Source organism: Gobio gobio (genome assembly GCF_949357685.1).
Source record: "Gobio gobio genome assembly, chromosome: 19".
NCBI lineage: Eukaryota > Metazoa > Chordata > Actinopteri > Cypriniformes > Gobionidae > Gobio > Gobio gobio.
Window position 1 is genome coordinate 11,269,088 of NC_137112.1, and position 20,851 is coordinate 11,289,938.

The 20,851-nt window shown below is 40.8% G+C and overlaps 2 protein-coding genes across 2 annotated transcripts in view; one reads left to right on the forward strand and one right to left on the reverse strand.

The window, feature by feature from the left end:
• Positions 1-20,851, reverse strand: part of suox (sulfite oxidase) — an 892,829-nt gene that overhangs the window by 235,676 nt on the left and 636,302 nt on the right. The gene's annotated exons all lie outside the window — the stretch shown is intronic.
• Positions 1-20,851, forward strand: part of itga7 (integrin, alpha 7) — an 85,039-nt gene that overhangs the window by 18,469 nt on the left and 45,719 nt on the right. Inside the window, exons 4-9 of the mRNA XM_079843753.1 lie at positions 5,585-5,840; positions 8,276-8,380; positions 8,589-8,796; positions 8,867-9,060; positions 15,741-15,829; positions 16,601-16,728. Of these exons, the coding sequence (XP_079699879.1) occupies positions 5,585-5,840; positions 8,276-8,380; positions 8,589-8,796; positions 8,867-9,060; positions 15,741-15,829; positions 16,601-16,728 (980 nt within the window). The remainder of the gene's footprint in view (positions 1-5,584; positions 5,841-8,275; positions 8,381-8,588; positions 8,797-8,866; positions 9,061-15,740; positions 15,830-16,600; positions 16,729-20,851) is intronic.

Consider the following 20,851-nt stretch of genomic DNA (forward strand, 5'->3'; position numbering starts at 1 on the left):
TATAGGAAGAAGGAGACGGGAACCGGCAAACTTTTAGACACTTTAATAAATAAATACCAAATGAAAATAACGCAGGCTCTCACGGACGGCTGCCACACACATATAATAAAACATAAACAAAACACAACATAAAGTCCAGGCCTGGTCCTCTTTCGTCCTTCGCTGTCGTCGCTCTTCCTTTTATGCATCCAAGCTCCTCCATGAGAGATACGAGACCGGTGTGACGCACAGGTAACGCTCCTTTGCAATCACGCCACCAGCCGTTCTCTCATGGCTCTCGTCTGCCCTGCTTGTCACAAACATACAGTAGTGTCAAACCCTGTGTAACGGAGGCCATCTAGTGAGAGCTGACGCTACACACTGAGAAAAAAGGTGTCAAAATTGTACCTTTAAGGGTACAACCGCTTGCCAGTACACTTAAAAGGACATCTTTGTAGCTTTTTTAAACTCCTAAAAGGTGCATATTGGTACCTTAGAGTACAAATACGGTACTACTATGAACCTTTTTGTGGTAAAAAAAAAAAGGTTGTACCTCTAAAGGTACAGTTTTGACACCTTTTTTCTCTGTGTGAAGCGACTGCGACCTTTGGTGTCCTTGTTAGCACACCTGCCTCTCATGCTGGATACGCTGATTCGAGTCCTGCTCGGAGTGGGGCGAGTAGGAGCGGAGGGGTTGCACCTGCTCCTGGAGGGCAACTTACATGCAGATTTCATCTCCAATCCTGCTCCATCACATTTTTAAGTAAACCTGAACATTTGCTGGTTCAGGTGTGATTGATCAGGGTTGGAGCTAAACGTTCGGGGTGTTCAAAATCGCATAGGTACTACAATTGAATTTGCTTACTTTCTTATTTTGTGACCGTTATAAAAGTTTGTTCTATATACAACCCCAAATCAGAAAAAGTTGGGACAGTATGGAAAACGCAAAAAAAAAAAAGAAGTGATTTCTAAATTTACTTTGACTTGTATTTCATTGCAGACAATATGAACACAAAATATTTCATGTTTTGTCTGGTCAACTTCATGTCATTTGTAAATATGCATCCTTTCCTGTCATTCAGACCTGCAACACATTTCAAAAAAAGTTGGGACAGGAGCAATTTAGGGCTAGTAATGAGGTAAAATGGTTAAATAATGATGTGATTTGAAACAGGTGATGTCAACAGATGATTGTAATTATGATTTGGTACAAAAGCAGCATCCAAGAAAGGTCTAATCCTTTAGGAGCAAAGATGGGCCGAGGATCGCCAGTTTGCCAACAAATACGTGAGAAAATTATTGAAATGTTTAAAAACAATGTTCCTCAAAGAAAGATAGGAAGAGATTTGGATATTTCACATTCAACAGTGCATAACATAATTAAAAGATTCAAGGAATCTGGAGGAATTTCAGTGCGTAAAGGACAAGGGCGCAAGCCTAAGCTGAACAACCGTGATCTCCGATCCCTCAGGCGGCACTGCATCAAGAATCGTCATTCATCTATAAGCGATATCACCACATGGGCTCAGGACTACTTTGGCAAACCTTTGTCAAGTACCACAATACGTAGTTACATCCACAAATGCCAGTTAAAACTGTACTGTGCAAAAAGGAAGCCCTATGTTAACAGTGTCCAGAAGCGCCGTTGACTTCTCTGGGCTCGGAGGCATCTGGGATGGACCATCACACAGTGGAAACGTGTACTGTGGTCAGATGAATCAGTATTTCAGGTATTTTTTGGGAGGAATGGACGCCGTGTGCTCCGGACCAAAGAAGAAAAGGATCATCCAGACTGTTACCAGCAACAAGTCCAAAAGCCAGGGTCTGTCATGGTATGGGGTTGTGTCAGTGCCCTTGGCAAAGGTAACTTGCACTTCTGTGAAGGCACCATTAATGCTGAAAAGTACATAGAGATTTTGGAGCATAATACTGCCGTCCAAAGGCTAAGCGCAGTAACTACACATTTGGTCAAAATTGAGTTAAGACTTGAAATGGGCTTTGTGACATCTGTTCTGTCTTGTGACAAAGTTTGCAGGTTCAATTTTGTCCAGTTTTAGAGAAACGAGCATGTCAAAATTGCAGTAACTACAAAATCCAAGCCAATACCAAGGCAAACCGCAGTAAGTGATGTTACTGCGTTCTAGCTTTGTTTCCCCGTTCTTGACACAGCAGATACTGCGGTTTCAGCCTTGTCACAATGGGGATTGTAACTTATGCGGTTTGCCCCGATCGTAACACACAGAAACAATCCTGCAGCCATATGATGTTTGAACTCGCGTTAAAACGCAAATATTCAAAGACTGGTAAGGAAGATAGCAAAATAATAACTCATAGTAAGGCAACTGACAGCTTTATATTCAGTTAACATTTACTAGCCAGCCGCTAGCAAATTTTGACTAACCTGTGCTGCTCTATTAAAGGCAATATCCTCTGACAACGTAAAGATAATCCGATTTAATCACGTTGGTGTTTGTTGATTCAGACATCTCGCCGTTTCAGGCAGCTAATCCAATTTTATTGACAGGGGTTACTCCTTAAAAAGTTAGCTGGGTCTGGTAAAGTTATCTTGTTAGACAAAGTTACTCTAAAAGTTAGCGGCGCCAGTCAGCAGGTGACAACCGGACAACCGGACGAGCGCAGCCGGCCGACAGCAAGCACACTAGGTGAAAAAGTACACTTGCATAATGTACTGAAAGTACTCTATTTTCACGCACTAATTTCGTAGGCTACTTAATATACAAAAAAAAGTGCCAATCAGTTTTTTGGATTTCACAGATAGGCTAGCTAAGAATACATAATAATTATATTTTAATTATTAATTATAGCTTTAAGGGTGTAGATAGCATAAATAGGAAATGTACATGTTTGAGAATAGCTTAGAAGTTAGGCTAAAGGGAGAAGAAATACGTAAATTAACTTACTCTCTAACCTCTAATTCTAGGAAATGATCTATGGCCATATTAAAGGGATAGTTCAACCGAAAATAAAAATTCTGTATTATATAAAGTTTATTATTACTATAAACATGTATTAAGATGCATGAAAAAAAGTTGGATGAACACATTTAGCTTGTAGATACTGCACTTTGCCTTTGCAATAGTGTTTTAGTTGTTTAAGGTCATCCAAAGGCAGAGTGCAGTATCTGCATTTTGGGGGTCAAAGATCACATCGGTGGTCATGTTTTTTATCTATAAAAAATGTCTTCCTAAGAAGGCAATACATGAATGCATTACCACTAATCTACCCACAACATGTTTGACTGGCTGGTGTAAAAACTATAAAGCCATTTTTCTCAGTTTCAGTGTTTGCGTAGTTACTGCACTTAGCCTTTGTAGGGCAGAATATGCTGCCTTCAAGAAGACATCTTTTCCAGGGACGTTCATGCATATTTCAACAAGACAATGCAAAACCACATTCTGCACACATTACAAAGTCCTGGCTGCGGTGGAAGAGGGTACGGGTACTTGACTGGCCTGCCTGCAGTCCCGACCTGTCTCCAATAGGGAATGTGTGGAGCATTTTGAAGCGCAAAATGTGACAACGAAGACCCTGTACTGTTGCCCACCTTAAGACTTGTTTGCAGGAAGAATGGGACAAAATTACACCTGAAACACTTCATCACTTGGTGTCTTCAGTCCCTAAACATCTTTTAAGTGTTGTGAAAAGGAATGGCAACATTACAAAGTGGTAAATGCTTTACTGTCCCAACTTTTTTTGAAATGTGTTGCAGGTCTGAATGACAGGAAAGGATGCATATTTACAAATGACATGAAGTTGACCAGACAAAACATGAAATATTTTGTGTTCATATTGTCTGCAATGAAATACAAGTCAAAGTAAATTTAGAAATCACTTCTTTTTTTTTTTTTTTTGCGTTTTCCATACTGTCCCAACTTTTTCTGATTTGGGGTTGTAGTATGAATATGGGTAGTGTAAGACTAGCTAAAATCTCACTCCAATGAAAAGTAACAAACTGCGGTTGAAGGCCGTTGCGCGTTCGTGTTTCCGCTGAGCAAAATGGATTTAATTATAATATTCTTTATCTGACTCCATTTATCATATTGCCAAATTTAGGATAGAATGCTAATTGGTTGTTTGGTCATTTATATTTAATAGTTAGTCACACATTTAATAATTTCGTTTTAACCTTTTGTTGCAATTATATCGTTCCGTTCTGGAGATAGTTAATAATAACAGAGTAATTCAGAAAGGATCAAATGTAACAATTTTATTAACAGTCAGGTAAATATATAATGCCAATTACATAATCAATTCAAAGATAATTCATACATAACATCAAATATTCCGAAATAGCCTAAAGAGTGAAAGATTTCCTGACTTTTTGAATATTACGTAACACAGAGCGTTTTCTGTGTCACGGGCCAATCTTGTTAATAGTATGGATTTAATGTCAATTCGATCTTACTACTACATCGCTTTAAATAACTCAGACCAGACCGAAACCTTTTTCAAATGGAAATACATGATAACAAAGGGAATTTAAATGGAATCGAGTTCCCATTTGTCTGGATTGGAAGAAGAGACCAAATGGCTCCAAAAGCCACACCCACTGTCATGAGTAAAATATCTCTAAGCTCTAAAAACTCTCATTAACTTCTTGTATTCTTATGTTGTTATGAGATTTTTGTACCATTCGCACTGAGACATTTCAAACGATATCAAACACATATAATACTGTATAGTGAGAATTGACATTAAATCCAACAGATTTTGGGTATATTTCGGTGATCTCCCAGGAGAGAGAATCAGGAGTTTGGGGGAAGTTTCAGGTAAAAAGAAACACATGTAAATAAGAGCCATTCTCAGTTGATTCACTCAGTGGGACGTCCGCTGCGAAAAGTGTCTTCTCAGTAAATAGTTGTCTTTCACCAGACAATTTGGAGTTATGCAAATTTTCACAGTCTTTCAGTAGTATGAATGAAATTGAGACGTACTACATCCGCTATGTTGTTACTGTCACGTGACCTACCAGCGTCAGTTGCGTCACTTCTCGGTCATTCACAAATCCTCCCATGGCCTCATGGGATAGTAAAGTGTCCATCGTATTCACACTTCAGAATATCACCAGAAGTAGTAGGTCATCCAGGTACTTTTGGTCTACTGTTTTTCAAATACAATGCATTCAGACAAACTACTCTTTTGGCATACTGTTTTTTGCATACTATATAGTAGGGAGGTATTTGATTTCTGACGCAGTGATTCTCAAACAGTAGGCTGTATCCTAGTGCGGCTGCGAACCAGGGCTACCAAGCGTCGTCAAAGGCTGTCTCAATTTTAAGGATCCTTGGAAAGATCCTTTTCGTATCCATCATTCAGCATATTTTGAAGGATGCATCAAGTGTATTCTTTGTGTCCTCAAAACACCCACAATTCTTTGCACACATTCTTAAGAAACTGGTGAAAAATGATTCGGCACTGAGCTCGCCCGAATTCAAGTCTAGTCTAGAAGATTATAAGAACATGGATTTACAGAAAGATGGAATTCAATGCAACTTAAGTACTTTAGTACTCATCCACTACTGCTTTCTTGCAATGCTAAAATCAATACTAAATGTCCTGTTTTGGTTCTGATGTCATCTCACAGACGTGTGCTCACCTCTATGAGCTCAGACAACATGTCAACCAGACGTTTGAGACACGTGACCCGATCGGACGCTGTTATGTGCTGAGTGAGGATTTGACTGAGAGAGATGATCTGGACGGGGGAGAGTGGAAGTTATGTGAAGGCCGTTCTCATGGTCATGAGCAGTTTGGATTCTGTCAGCAGGGCCTGTCAGCTAGTTTCACAGCTGACAAAAACTACATCCTGTTTGGGGCTCCGGGTACCTACAACTGGAAAGGTAATGGGATTTTTATACAAAGCTTTTCAAAAATGTATTGGACCACTCATTTAAATGATCGGTTACACTTTATTTTAATAGTCCACTTTAGACGTTCTACTAACTATAAGTACTATAATGTCAGCTAGCAGTCATTAGAGTATTAGTAGACTGTCTGCTTAAAGGGTTAGTTCACCCAAAAATGAAAATTCTGTCATTAATTACTTACCCTCCTGTCGTTCGACACCCGTAAAACAAGGCATCATGAAGCTCACTGATTCATAACGCTTCGAAGCTTCATGATGCCTTGTTTTGAAATCGTCATCACTATGTAAGTCGTTATTTAGGGTTTTTTTGCGCACAAAAACTATTGTCGCCGATTCATAAAGTTATTTTAGAACCACTGTAGTGAGATGGACTTTGTAACGACGTCTTTAGTACCTTTTAAGGGTCTTGAGAGTGAACCGTGCCATTGTGCCAATGGAGGCCTTTCAGAGCCATCAGATTTCAACTAAAATATCTTAATTTCTGTTCCGAAGATGAACGGAGGTCTTACGAGTGTCGAATGACATGAGGGTAAGTAATTAATGACAGAATTTTCATTTTTGGGTGAACTAACCCTTTCATATCTGCTAACACTTTATTTTGATGCTCCCAACAGATAAGAGCCAGTAAGAGCTGTGTGTGTTATTCTCAGTCCCCTGACCTCAAGAGGCGCACTAGTGACTTAACACTAGATGTTGCGGTCTTTAGCATACTTTTTAGTGAGTCCACCACCCACGCCGGAGACACAGGTTCGAGTGACCTGGGTGGAAGTGGGGTTTAGGGGGGTGAGTGTGATGTAGGCCAGGAAGAGCTGAGCGTGTAAGCCTCACTGGCCTGATCTCAAGAGCTCAAGGCTGTGGTCTTTGGCATCCTTGTTAGCACGCCTGACTCCCATGCCGGAGACCCTGGTGGGTCGAGTAGGGCCGGTTACATTTGCAAGTACTCTACTAGCCCTAACCCGAAACCTAACCTAACAGTCTATTCCAATGAGATTTAGTTGACATGTAGTTGCAAATTAATGAGAGATAGCTGACATGTAGTTTAGTTAGTAGAGTGTCTAAAGTGGACTATTCAAATAAAGCCATATGATTACATTTAGGCTACAAATATTTTCTTATGAGTAGGTCATTATGTTAAAAAACGCATTTTTAGCTATTAGGTGTTTGATTATTTATTTGTATAGTTGTCCCTGTGTCTAGGTTTAAAGGAAGCAACATGAAGAACTTGAGAATGAAACAGTAAAAGTTTGGGGAAATGAAATAGTTTAAATGGTAGTGATAAATAGCAACACATTTGGGGATTTTTGAGTTCATGAGCCGACAAGGCCAAATTAACAAATAAAATGAGTATTTCCCTCTTACTAATCCTAGTCACAATTTTTTTTAAATTAAATTATAAATAAACGTCCCTAACCCCCTAATCATACACAATAAATAACGTTTATTTACAAACAAAAATGGTGTCAGACTCCCTACCTCCCAAATACTATAAAAACTCAAAATCAGGGTCAGTAAACAGGTGGTGATCAATATCATAAAAGGTCTGAAAAAACACTCAAATAAACAAGCTAAATATTCTCTCAAATCCCATTAATACACTCCAAAACCAACAGTGTGAAATGCAGCAAGTGGCATAAGGCTCACAAGAGAAGTTACAAGAGGATCTTTTATAGAACGCTGATTTATAGATGTCAGCTGACCAATCAGAGGGTGGTTGCAATCAGGCTGCAGGAACCAATCAGAAGCTTCCTGGACAGAATATGGCTGAATCCGAAATCACCCCCTTTACCCTTAAATAGGGCACTATTTGAGAGGACAGCCATTTGTAGTGGTGTCCGAAACCATAGTGGACATTATTGAGTGCACTCATTCAATCCCACATTGCACCGCAATAATGAGTGTACAGCCAATGTACACCCAACGGCTGTCCGAATTCGCTCACTTGTTTTCATTCACTCCTTCAAGTGAACTATATTAGTGGACTAAAGTAGGGGATAGTGATTGATGGTTTAGGGGGCAATTTCGGATTCAGCCTATGATTCCTTTCCTCACATCTTAGCTCCACCCCCTTAGGATGTGAGGAAAGGATACACCTGTGTATCCTCGCTCATCATCCAAGCTTCCTCACTCCTCGTTCCTCACCACCTTGAGGTGCAATTAGAGAATTGAGATGCCCTACCTACAAGATGGCTGAGTTCGATCGGTTGGAGGACAGAGGAGTGAGGAAATGTCATGAGGAAGCGTCAATCTGAGTATTGAGAGGCACCCATACAAACACTTCCCCCAACAGAACAGAACAAAGGGGCGTACCACCCTGGACTATTGTTTGTTATTTAATTGATGTGGATTTATTTTCTGTAAATCATCTGAACTCTTCTCTTGCTGTATCTGTCTTTCTGTCTGTACGCTCAGGGCTGCTATTTATGGCCAGTCCTGTTGAGGATGCTCTGGTCTATAAAACTCTGGAATCAAAAGCCAAAAGCACCTTTGAGGACGTCTCTCAGAACAGCTACCTGGGTTTGTAGACAAAGACCATAATGGCAGAACTCTTTCTATGCAATATTTTAATACATTATTCAATTGAAAACTCCAAATGTATTGGTATTGGCTGCTGATAGTGGTATCCTGACAACATTAATACACTCACATACCACAATCCCATGCAAGATAATATGAAATCATGTACAACATCATCATGTGTTCAGTTGGTATTAATCTGTCACAGGTTTCTCTGTGGACTCAGCCAAAGGTCTTATGAGTAAGTCAGAGCTGACGTTGGTGGCCGGAGCTCCTCGAGCCAATCACACAGGAGCCGTGGTTCTGCTGCGCAAGGACAACGTCTACCGGCTGATGCCTGACCATATTCTGTGGGGTGAGGAACTGGCCTCCTCCTTCGGTTATTCTGTGGCCACTGCTGATCTGAACAGCGATGGGTAAGACGCTTTACATGCCCCTGTGTAAAGCTGATGCGCTCAATATCTAATCGAATGATTCCATCTACAGCTGGACAGATCTTGTAGTGGGAGCTCCAAATTTCTTTGACCGAAAGGCAGAGATTGGAGGTGCTGTGTATGTGTTTCTGAACCCAGCCAGCCACTGGGAAAAGGCACGGCCGATCCGTCTCAACGGAACTTATGACTCCATGTTTGGTTTGACCGTCAGCAGTACTGGAGATTTGGACCGGGATGGGTATGAAGGTAAGAACAAAACAAGTGTGTTTCTCCTTCGTGGTATCTTAGTTTGAATTCTGGGTGCATTTCTTTGTACAAAATTACACCATTAATTGATTCTCTTTGACAGTAAAGTTGATCATATTACAGTTACAGTACAACAGAAGTAAACACACCTCTGTGCAACTTTTCAAAATAGTACAATAACAGTTGAACAGTAGGATATTTTCTCTTGTGTAAAACTAACTAACTGATTGGATTTACTGGATGAAAAATACAGGCCCCTCAATAGGAACTCAATGCAACAAAAGTCAGTACACTTATTATTACTGTGATTCAAATCTGTTACTTTATCAATACTTTGTTTGTCCACCTTTATTTTTGATGATCAATCCTCCTCGGCATGGAGAAAAAACGACACAAAATAGCCTAAAGGTGTATTCAAGTCAGGCGAACATAGTTGGCCAGGTCACTTTTTCCATCTTTAGAAACTGATTTTGGCAATGTGCAAAAAAATCCTCATACGCCAAGCTTCTGCAGACTGTCAGCCAGTATTTTGGTATATCCACAGGAATTCATTGTGCTTAGCCAGGTTCATCTGAGATGGACACATTTATCTTGGTTTCATTTGATCTCATTGCTTCTTTTCATATCCTTTAGCGAAGTTTAATCTTGCAGTTTTGTATTTTAGAGCGAACAATAGGTTATTATGCGATACAATGTCTTTCACACTGTCATAGAAACTCTGATTTCCATTGATAACACTTGTGCCATGTCTAAAGCACTTGCTTGTCTGTTTTTCAAGGACATGAACACAGCGTTATTTTAAAAGGATGGCTCTGTGGTTGCCTGACAATCCAGACCCAAATCAAGATGTTTGGTCTGGAAACTCACCATTGACAGGGCTCAATCCGAGGGGCGGGATAAACGGTTGTCTGTCAAATTCCCTCTGCACGCAATTGGATAGCGCCACAACCAACCGAAGCAGAGCTAATGTTAGTTGATAGATTCAACTCTGAATACATCTTCCTTTCTTACGAATGACTACAGTGCCGTTCTTTGTTCTTTCCTCAAAGAAAAGCTTAACTCCAAGTCTTCCAGAGTAGCGGCCAAAACTTATTTGAAAGATGCTGATCGTCAGCTTCTTTGTTTACCTGAACCTCCGCAACTCCGCAACTCCGCTCCGTCATTATGTTAAGCCCGCCCACCGACTCTATACACAATGTGATTGGCCTGACCAGAGTTTGGTTTTTCCAGCTCTGAGATCTACCGAGAGTTGCTAGACTACACTCGCGGCAAAATAAATTTTCTGCCGCTAGGGTGCGTCTAGATTTCTAGGCTAGCTCTGTGACTCATCTTTGTGAAGTCTCACAGTCCAAAACTGAGAAGGTTCTGGTGTTCACAGCTCATTTTATAACCACGGTTATTGGAAATCACAGATGTACTCAGTTTTGTTTCATTGAATACAGGCTTTCTAAATTGTGTGCCAGTCATCATCTTTTGTTGCATTAGCGGCCAAAAGCGAGCATGCTAGTGCGTGCCAGGGCCAGTCGAGTTTCCACTTCCTCTGGGCCAATGGGCAGGAGTTTTTGGCCCGTTGAATGGAGTTTACCTGAGTCAAGAGACTGTCAACACCGCTGCATATTTCTGATATATTTTTTATCAGGCTTCCAGTTATCCTCAACATTTAAGTAATTTTAAAACTCTTATACACCAGTGAGAGATTGAAATACACAATATTGCCAAAAGTTTTGGACGCCTGCCTTAACTTTAATGAGATCCCTTTTTTAATCTGTAGGGTTTAATATGGAGTTGGCCTACCCGTTGCAGTTATAACAGCTTCAACTCTTCTGGGAAGGCTTTCCACTAGGGATGGGCAACAGTGGTCGAGTAATCGAGTACTCGAACGTGACAGCGATCATCGATCATGAGAACGATGATCGCCCTGAAAAAAAATATATTTGTCTCTTTTTTTATTGGTTATTGCGTCGTTTTGCGCGGTACCGGAGGTCTGATTGGTTGGCGTTATACAGCACGCCTCATGACCGCGGCGAAATAAAGTGAAGAGGCGTGCACTGCAGTGATGTCTGGAATCACTGATCATTAAATGGTTAGTGCAAGATGTGCAGTGCCAATCTGTCATAGCATTATAATGAGAACACCGTGGAAAATGCTGCTAAATGATCTGTGCTTAGTTCCCTGTTTATCAGCTTATCCTCAGAGAAACTAGCGAGAACACTCAGACTAGCGCGTGAAGTTCATGTGCGCATTCACGTCCTTTTCTGCAGATGCAGAAGATTACCTTTATGTTGTTTATCTGATTAATCTAATATAAAACGCGTTTGGTTGAGCTTAATAAGATAGAAACGCGCTGCCGTTATACCGGCTGTTCATTCTCTTCAGTTTCAGCTCAAATACATTAATGCTCGAGCTCGACATGGTTTAGAGACAGATATTCTTTTCAGATAGGCTATTTCTTTCTCAGAATCATTGACATTAGTAATGCAGCAGTGCTATACTGTTCTCATATTTTTTTTAACAGTAGACCTAGTTTATTTAAAGTTGTTTTTCGTTATGAGTTTGAAAACGCGCAGTGATGTCTGTAAACGCTTCGATCATGAATAATACAAGTGCATGATGTGCAGAGTCAATCTGTCAAAGCATTATAATGAGAACAGGATTTTAATAAAATGTTGTTTCTGTGTGCTTTCGTTGTCCGTGTATCAGCGTGGTTAAGGGAAGAGCGCATTCAAAATGTTCCGTTTCAAACCCTTCGCCTGTAAAATCTAGCACGCTGAAGTTCACGTGCGCATTCACGTCCTTTTGTGTTGATTTATGTCGTAATAGGTTCATAATAATCTTCATATTAACATTGATATAGGGTACGTTTGGTTGAGTTTATTAACCAGCTAGCAAGCTCTGCAGGGTGGTGTTATTCCACAGTTTCAGCTCAAAGACAATGCTCGATATTACTGACTTGGTTATTTCAGTCCTTTTATAAAGATGTTTCTTTTTCAAAGACATTTATGCATCATAATCAAGCAGTTATTTTTTGTTTTATATGTTCATGTTTTCATATACCTGTTTTCATGTCACGTTTGTATTTGTCAACAACCATTTTCATAACAGTTTTCATTATCTCAATAACGGACATGCCCCGCCCCCTGCACATGCCCCGCCCCCAATTACTCGAGTACTCGTTTTTGAGACCTATCGATGATCGAATGAGAAATTGACAAAAATGCCCATCCCTACTTTCCACAAGTTTTAGGAGTGTGTTTATGAGAATTTTTGACCATTCTTCTAGAAGCGCATTTGTGAGGTCAGGCACTGATGTTGGACGAGAAGGCCTGGCTCGCAGTCTCCGCTCTAATTCATCCCAAAGGTGTTCTGTCGGGTTGAGGTCAGGACTGTCAAGTTCAAGTTCCTCCACACCAAATGCGCTCATCCATGTCTTTATGGACCTTGCTTTGTGCACGGGTGCACTGTCATGTTGGAACAGGAAGAGGCCATCCCCAAACTGTTCCCACAAAGTTGGGAGCATGAAATTGTCCAAAATGTCTTGGTATGCTGAAGTGTTAAGAGTTCCTTTCAGTAGAACTAATGGGCCAAACCCCTCCCCCATCCCCCCTCCACCAAACTTTACACTTGGCACAATGCAGTCAGGCAACCGTTCTCCTGGCAACCGCCAAACCCAGACTCGTCCATCGGATTGCCAGACAGAGAAGCGTGATTGGTCAGTCCAGAGAACACGTCTCCACTGCTCCAGTCCAGTCTAGAGTGTAAGGCTTGGATGCAGTTGCTCGGCCATGAAAACCCATTCCATGAAGCTCTCTATGCACTGTTCTTGAGCTAATCTGAAGGCCACGTGAAGTTTGGAGGTCTGTAGCTATTGACTCTGCAGAAAGTTGGCGACTTCTGCACACTGTGCACCTCAGCATGAGCTGACCCCGCTCTGTAATTTTATGTGGCCTACTACTTCGTGGCTGAGTTGCTGTTGTTCCCAATTGCTTCCACTTTGTTATAATACCACTAACAGTTGACTGTGGAATATTTAGTAGTGAGGAAATTTCAAGAATGGACTTATTGCACAGGTGGCAACCTATCACGGTACCACGCTTGAGTTCCCTGAGCTCCTGAGAGCGACCCATTCTTTCACAAATGTTTGTAGAAGCGTCTGCATGCCTAGTGCTTGATTTTATACATCTATGGCCATGGAAGTAATTGGAACACCTGAATTCAATGATTTGGAAGGGCGTCCCAATATTTCTGGCAATATAGTGTGTAACTTCCTATTGCAAAGGGCAACTTATGCTAACCATTGCATAATACACATATGCTTATGGAAAATACCAGAGATTACTTTAAGAACTTAGACATTTCATATATGATTATAATCATGTGTTTATTTGGTTTCATGTTTCTCTTCCCTGTGACTCATGTGTAGATCATACATTTCATATACTCCAGTTAACTTGGCAATAACTCAATAACAATAACTCCTGTTTTCTGCACGTGGGCTCCCTCTGTTGCTCTGGCTGAAAGGATAACAGTATAATGTTGAGATGGGATAGATCACTCAAACCTGCTCAGATAGCATAATTTTAATTTTGTGTAAAATTAATAGAAATTATCATTCTTTCTTAAGATATGCGAACATATTGTATTTTATCAATATTTTTTCTAAATATGTTATTGCCTTTGGACTTAAAAACCTTAATGTAGTTGTTTTTTGCATCCCTGTGACCGCAAATTAATGGAAGGAGGCTCGACTGAATAAGGATGTGGTGGTGAAATAATGATAAATACTGTTTGATTCAGCATGATTGGGGCCTGTACTTTCAATAATAGTCTTTCTAAAGTATTTTTGTTGGTTGTTCATAAGATGAAATACTCTACTTGTGAACTTAGAAATAATTAGCCTGGTTAAAACCAGACCATTCTCAGTAGTAACGGAGTTATGGTCTGGTAAAGCTTCATAGACAAATCATTTCCAAAGGGGCGCCACCAACGGGCGTCGCTCAAATGCCTCTCGGTGCAATTGGATAGACCTAAAACCAATCAGAGCGATGAGGGAGATGACGTATGCAGAGCGACGGAGAAACTCTGGCCGTCTCTCAATATGCTTACTTGTCTGTACTTCTGTTCTCAAATTGGAAATGTCCCCGGTTTCCATTTCAGAAATCTGTTCACCTTGCCTAAACCACATATTAATGTTTAATTATTTTTAAAATGTAAACGAAAAGAGGCAGGGTGTTTTATACTTCGTTTTATTATAAATATATAAGATAATGAATGTAGGCCTAACTACGCGTTGCCTGAACCACATGTGTGTGGCTAATATGTTGAAGTGTTTTTTTTTTTTTTATGAAATGAGGCAGTGGTGTTTTATGACATATTTTGTACGCGAACTTCTAACTTGCGTCCGTGACTTACCAAGTTTGACTCCGGAGAATGAACTCCCGATGATAATAGTCATAGGTAATAGTTAATATTAAACATATTATAGCCACACAAATGTAGTGAAGGCAATGCATATTATCTTCAATGCATGTATATAACAAAACGAAATATTTAAAAAACCCGGCCTCTTTTCGTTTACATTAATTTACATGTGTGCATAATATAGCCTATGATTATCACTGTAATACAATGAGATATGACATAAAACAAAACCCAGTCTCTTTTTGTTAAATGTTAGTTTAATGCGTGATCAATAGCCATTTTAAAAGTATAAGTAAAAGGTATAAGAAGCTATACAATACATAAAGCAATTCAGTCAAAGAAAGTCAGCGCTAGGAGACTACAAAGGTAAAGTTTAATAGCTAACAAATATAAAGTTATGAAACTTCACTTTGCCCTCAGACAAAACGATCTGTCAGGGAACAAATTATAGATTAATGAGAGCAAAGATCAGCCGTTAGATCTACACAAGACGAATCATATCTTCACATCAGAGCCAGCGGCAGACGGCAGAAGGACTGGCCGAGGAAAGGCGCCTCTCGGTGGGGTTGAGCAATTGAGCGCCGCTGAACCACTGGAGCTCACAACTCCAAAAACGGCAGATCAAATTTTCAAAAAGGCGCTCTCTTTATAAATAAACCACAGATTTTGGCTTTAAAAACAACTACATTCTTGCCTGAAAAGGACTTAAAACTATATTTTGTGAAACATTAACACTACCAGAGGGCTCTCGCTAAGACAAGCAAGCTGGTATATCAGACTTTTGCAGAATCCAGTCGGTAAGACAGCGATAACATCTTTTTTAGATATGAAGGCTTCTTGTGTTGTTCTTTGCTCTGGTTTTAACGGAATGGAAAAGTTTAAATCGCTTAAAACAGCCGCGATAGCTGATAGTGATGTTCCACTGCTGCATCCATCTTTGTAGTCAGTGTACAGAATCTGCTTCACTGTCGCTGCGCTGTCGTCATCGTGTAAAGCCCGCCTCAACGTTTCTGATTGGTGCCTCGATTTCTGGGGCTTAGAAATGGGTTTGAATGGGCTCTTTGCCAGACTACTTGCAGAGCAAATCTAAATTTGCCGGAAGTTGTCTGGGTTTTCCCAGGCTAAGAAAAAATGCAATTATTATCAAATATCATTTGATAGTTGAGTGATATTACACAGGGGTGTACTAATTTATTGTGTATACAGTATAGCATTTTCTCTAAAATCTATTCAAATTGGAATCTGAATGTGTTTGCATTCAGACATTGCTGTTGGAGCCCCGTTTGATGGTGATGGGAAAGTTTTTATTTACCGTGGCACTTCATCTGGCATTGATACCAAACCTTCGCAGGTAAACCTTCTCTCTTTCTCACACACACACACACACACACACACACACTGGAAAAGTCTTTTGTTTTAAGACTGTTATTCATATCTTTTTCTGTAGTGTGTCAGTAGAACAATTGACATTTCCGAATATTCCATATGCACATAATTTTTTAATTATCCAGTTGTTCTGTAGAGTCACAATGATGAATTTCAATGATATCAACAGTTTTTGAATATTAAAATATTCCATATTGTTCAACAATTAATTTGTGTCCCCTAATCTGATTGGCTGAAAGCTTCGAGAAGTGCTGATAGAGCAATCTAACAGCACTGGGTCTTTTCAGAGTTTCTCTGCGATCGTTCCAGACAGACTGTCAGTCTGTGCATTATTGGTGGGGTTTTTAAAGTAATTTTTTCTGCAGGTTACATTATTACACCAGTAGACGGTGTATGAGTGAGTCATTGAATCCTACACTCTACTGATTTGTTCAAAAACACTGATTCATTCAGAAAGGTGTGCAACACTTAATTATGCTGTAATTGTTATTGGCAGGCCAAAAAGTTTAAGCAATATGGTGTAAAATGTCAGTTATCCAAGATTAATTTGAACTGTATGGAAAATGGTCTGAAACCATTTTCTGGTTTGGTCTGAAAATCAGCAAAACTTCTTGTGTGATATTTATTCATTCTAACAGCTTTCAGGAACATTTTTCAAGGTTCTGTTTACTGAATAGATTTATTGATATTCAACTGTTTTGAATTTAATTGGCTGTATATTTATCATCATATGAAGGTTCTGGATGGGCTTAATGCAGGGGTCAAGCGACTGGGCTATTCCATATCTGGAGGATTGGATATTGATGGAAATTTGTATCCAGATCTAGCTATCGGCTCCCTCAGTGATCAGGTCGTGCTTTATAGGTGAGATCTGAACTGCTGGTTTATGTTTTTGACACTGGAGCTGCAAATGAAAATGTGTGTCCGGTATCAAAGATGTCTGCTGAATATTTAAAAATAGATGAAATTTCAGTCATTTAAAGCCTTACGGCCAGTGTATACTTCAATTTCCGTGTCCGAACACGTCTAGCGCTCAGTTGTGTCCACACAGTTTTTAAAGTGTACTCAACCGCGGGTGGGCGAGTTCGACACATGCGTAGTACATTTAAAAAAAAAAAATACTTTTATACTCTACTAGACATCGGAGGGGAGCACTGAGTCGTGTCATCAACAGGACATTCGTTCGGCATGATCAAAGAAGAAAAGTAGTGGATCAACCATTTCAACATTGTTCAGAAGAAACAACAACGCACAAACTTCGCACAAGCGCACGTCAAATTTGCCATCCATTGTACTGTTTTCCTCCTCCTGTTTCAAGCGTGTTATTTTTGAATCCCTCTTTCCGCACTCTTCTTCGATGACTGCACACTGTGCACAGTACTGTGCGTATAGAGTGGTGCAGGCATGACATCACTTTGTAGGCTAAAACGCGGAAGCGAGTTAGCATTTTAGCACTTCCGGTTCCAAAGTCAATGGGTTTTTTGAATGGGATTTTGTTTAAATGGCTGAAATAAAGTCTGTGGTGAACACAAGCTCAAGACACTTTCACGTTCTATTCTACGACATAAAATATATCAGTAATACCCAACTAGTGATTTTTTTTTAAGCTGTTATGCGTCTTGAAAAAGGTGGTTGCTAACAAGTGGCTAAATGGGTCTACAGAGGCTGTCAAGGAGATTAAACATCATCAGCCAAACAAGTAAACTCAGTCCGCTTTTACGGCCTTATTATGCTCATAATTGTGCTCTTATAAACTATTCTAATTCAAACGTTCTGGGAAAATGTTTTTAGATAAAAACTGAAAGAGTTGTCGGAAGCTTAGTGATGGTGATGTTAAAATCAAGTGACCGTGTTGTAGCTTAGCTTACCTTTAGCCTTATACTTCTGACGACTGCTTTTATGCTTCAAATTTCATAAAAGTTGTTCATCTGGGACTTCCGGTGATGGCGGCGCTAGAGTAAGACGTGGTGTACGGAGCTCCCAAATAATTCCATCTAAATCCTCAATAAAGACTCTTAATAGTACTTTCTTTTAAAATAATAACTCTGTTGCATCTCGAACACTCCGATAAATGCCGAATCCAAAGAAAACGGACAAAAAAGAGGATGCCCAAGACACGAGGCTGCCAATATCGGATCCTCCGCCATGGTTCCACGCAGAAATGGAAAAAGGATTTCTCAGAATTCAAGAGTTAATCGATGGACGCCTGAGTAAATTCACTGAGTCATTGGAGAAAATGAGTAATGAACTACAATCAGTAAATCTGAGAGTGGTTGAGGCAGAAACAAAACAGATGGAGATGGAAGAAGCAATAACGGGCCTTCACAAGGATGTCGCGGATGTCAAGCTGGCTGTTGACGGTGAAATAAAGCAGTTGAAAGACAAAATTGATGAACTTGAAAATCAATCTCGCCGTCAGAATCTACGTCTTGTCGGCTTCCCAGAGGGAGTGGAAGGTAAAGACCCGGTGGGTTTTTTGAAGGAATGGCTACCTAAGGTCCTGGGGAACGAGGACGAGGTCTACGAAATTGAAAGAGCTCATCGCACTTTGCAGCGACGACCAGCGGAAAATGGTAAGCCGCGAGCTATTCTGATTCGTCTTCTTCGGTATGGAGACACACTTAAGATCCTCAACGTGGCCAAAGAAAAGGGCAAACTTGCCTATGGCAACTCAACAATCATGATATTTTGTGACATGTCATCGACATTGTTTAGAAAGCGACAGGAATTCAGCGCCCTCAAAAAGCACCTTCGCAGTAACGACGTCACCTACGCCATGCTCCATCCTGCGACGTTAAGGATTCAGCTGCCGGAGGGACAAAGATCCTTCAACTCCAAATCATCAGCAGAGACTTATCTTCGACAACATCATCCACACTTGAATGCCGGATAAGACACCAGCAAATGGCAAATAAAAAATTTGGGAGATGCACAAAACTGCTAGAGTAATCACCCAAAATCATGCAAGAATGACTGTACTAAAGTAACATGGGTGAGTTTTTTTTTTTTTTTTTTTTTGTGTGTCAAGGGGGAGTTATTCATTTAAAAACTGGTTTGAGAAAAACTTTATTTTTTTAATCATATTTTTGGACTTTGGTCAGCCTCTTACCGTGAATTTAATTTTTTTTGTTTTGTTTGTTTTTTTAACGGAAATATGTGAATCTCGGGAGTGTCACTAGGATTGTTCGAAATAAATATGTTTACTTGAAAAGTACATAATTTAAGTCAAACATTTGATGGGTTTGACAATACTTGGGAGCTAGTTAGGTTGGATAAGGAGGAGGAAGTCAAATTCGACTGCATGTTGCGGTGCACAATCAGTCATGGGGATTTAAAGTTCCACACTTCGTTTGGGGAAGTGGTGGGAGTGGTTGGGGGGTGTAGACAGAACACACTTTTTAGTTATTTAATTCTCTTGGCTGCATTAATCCGTAATTCACGAGTTCACACTTACATCAAATTAAATGGAGTAAAAGATTATGCGTATTGGGCGTGCTGTCCGGGGGAGGGCTCCGGGCTCGGAATTTTGGCCCGAACCCAGAGTATCCCCCCATGATGAAGATTTTATTATGGATTGTGTTGACGTCTAATGAGTTTAATAAATCAAAGTGAGGAGATGGGGTGGTGGAGGGATGCTAAAAATAAAAACGGTCAACGAAAGAAGGTGAATATGCTGTATATATACACACACCTCTTATCGTTGATTAAATCGATTGGCTTGATGTGCTCCATCTGTGTTTAATTAGGTTTAATTATCTGAGGGTGCTCCACTTGGGTTTGATTAGGTTACATTATCTGGCATGCTCCATTGTTTAGATAGGTTTAATTATCTAAACAATTAAATTAGTTACTAAAACTTCACTTCACGAGTTCACACTTACATCAAATTAAATGGAGTGAAAGATTATGCGTATTTGGCGTGCTGTCCGGGGGAGGGCTCCGGGCTCGGAATTTTGGCCCAAACCCAGAGTATCCCCCAAAATGCAAATAACCGGACAGCCACCACCTTAACGGTATTAAGATAGGAAACGAGTTGATTGAAGGAGAGAAAATTTGAGGGTATGCATGTTATAAGAGAAGTGGAATGCTTTAAACATCTCCAAGCAGTCACATAGGATTGGAAGGTTCTGGGAGAGAACAGCACTGCTGCAGAAGTGGAGAAATTAGCCAGAGAAACTGAGCTCCTGCGAGAGCAGAGGGAACAGCGCTGCTGTGGCAGTGGAGAAAATATCCAGAGAAACTGAGCTCCTGCGGGAGCAGAGGGAGAAGCACTGCTGTGGCAGTGGAGAAAATAGCCAGAGAAACTGATCTCCTGTGGGAGCAGAGGGAACAGCACTGCTGTGGCAGAGGAGAAATTAGCAAGAGAAACTCGGCTCCTGCGGGAGCAGAGGGAGAAGCACTACTATGGCAGTGGAGAAATTAGCCAGAGAAACTCAGCTCCTGCGGGAGCAGAGGGAGAAGCACTGCTGTGGCAGTGGAGAAATTAGCCAGAGAAACTCAGCTCCTGCGGGAGCAGAGGGAGAAGCACTGCTGTGGCAGTGGAGAAATTAGCCAGAGAAACTCAGCTCCTGCGGGAGCAGAGGGAGAAGCACTGCTGTGGCAGTGGAGAAATTAGCCAGAGAAACTCAGCTCCTGCGGGAGCAGAGGGAGAAGCACTGCTGTGGCAGTGGAGAAATTAGCCAGAGAAACTCAGCTCCTGCGGGAGCAGAGGGAGAAGCACTGCTGTGGCAGTGGAGAAATTAGCCAGAGAAACTCAGCTCCTGCGGGAGCAGAGGGAGAAGCACTGCTGTGGCAGAGGAGAAATTAGCAAGAGAAACTCGGCTCCTGCGGGAGCAGAGGGAGAAGCACTACTATGGCAGTGGAGAAATTAGCCAGAGAAACTCAGCTCCTGCGGGAGCAGAGGGAGAAGCACTGCTGTGGCAGTGGAGAAATTAGCCAGAGAAACTCAGCTCCTGCGGGAGCAGAGGGAGAAGCACTGCTGTGGCAG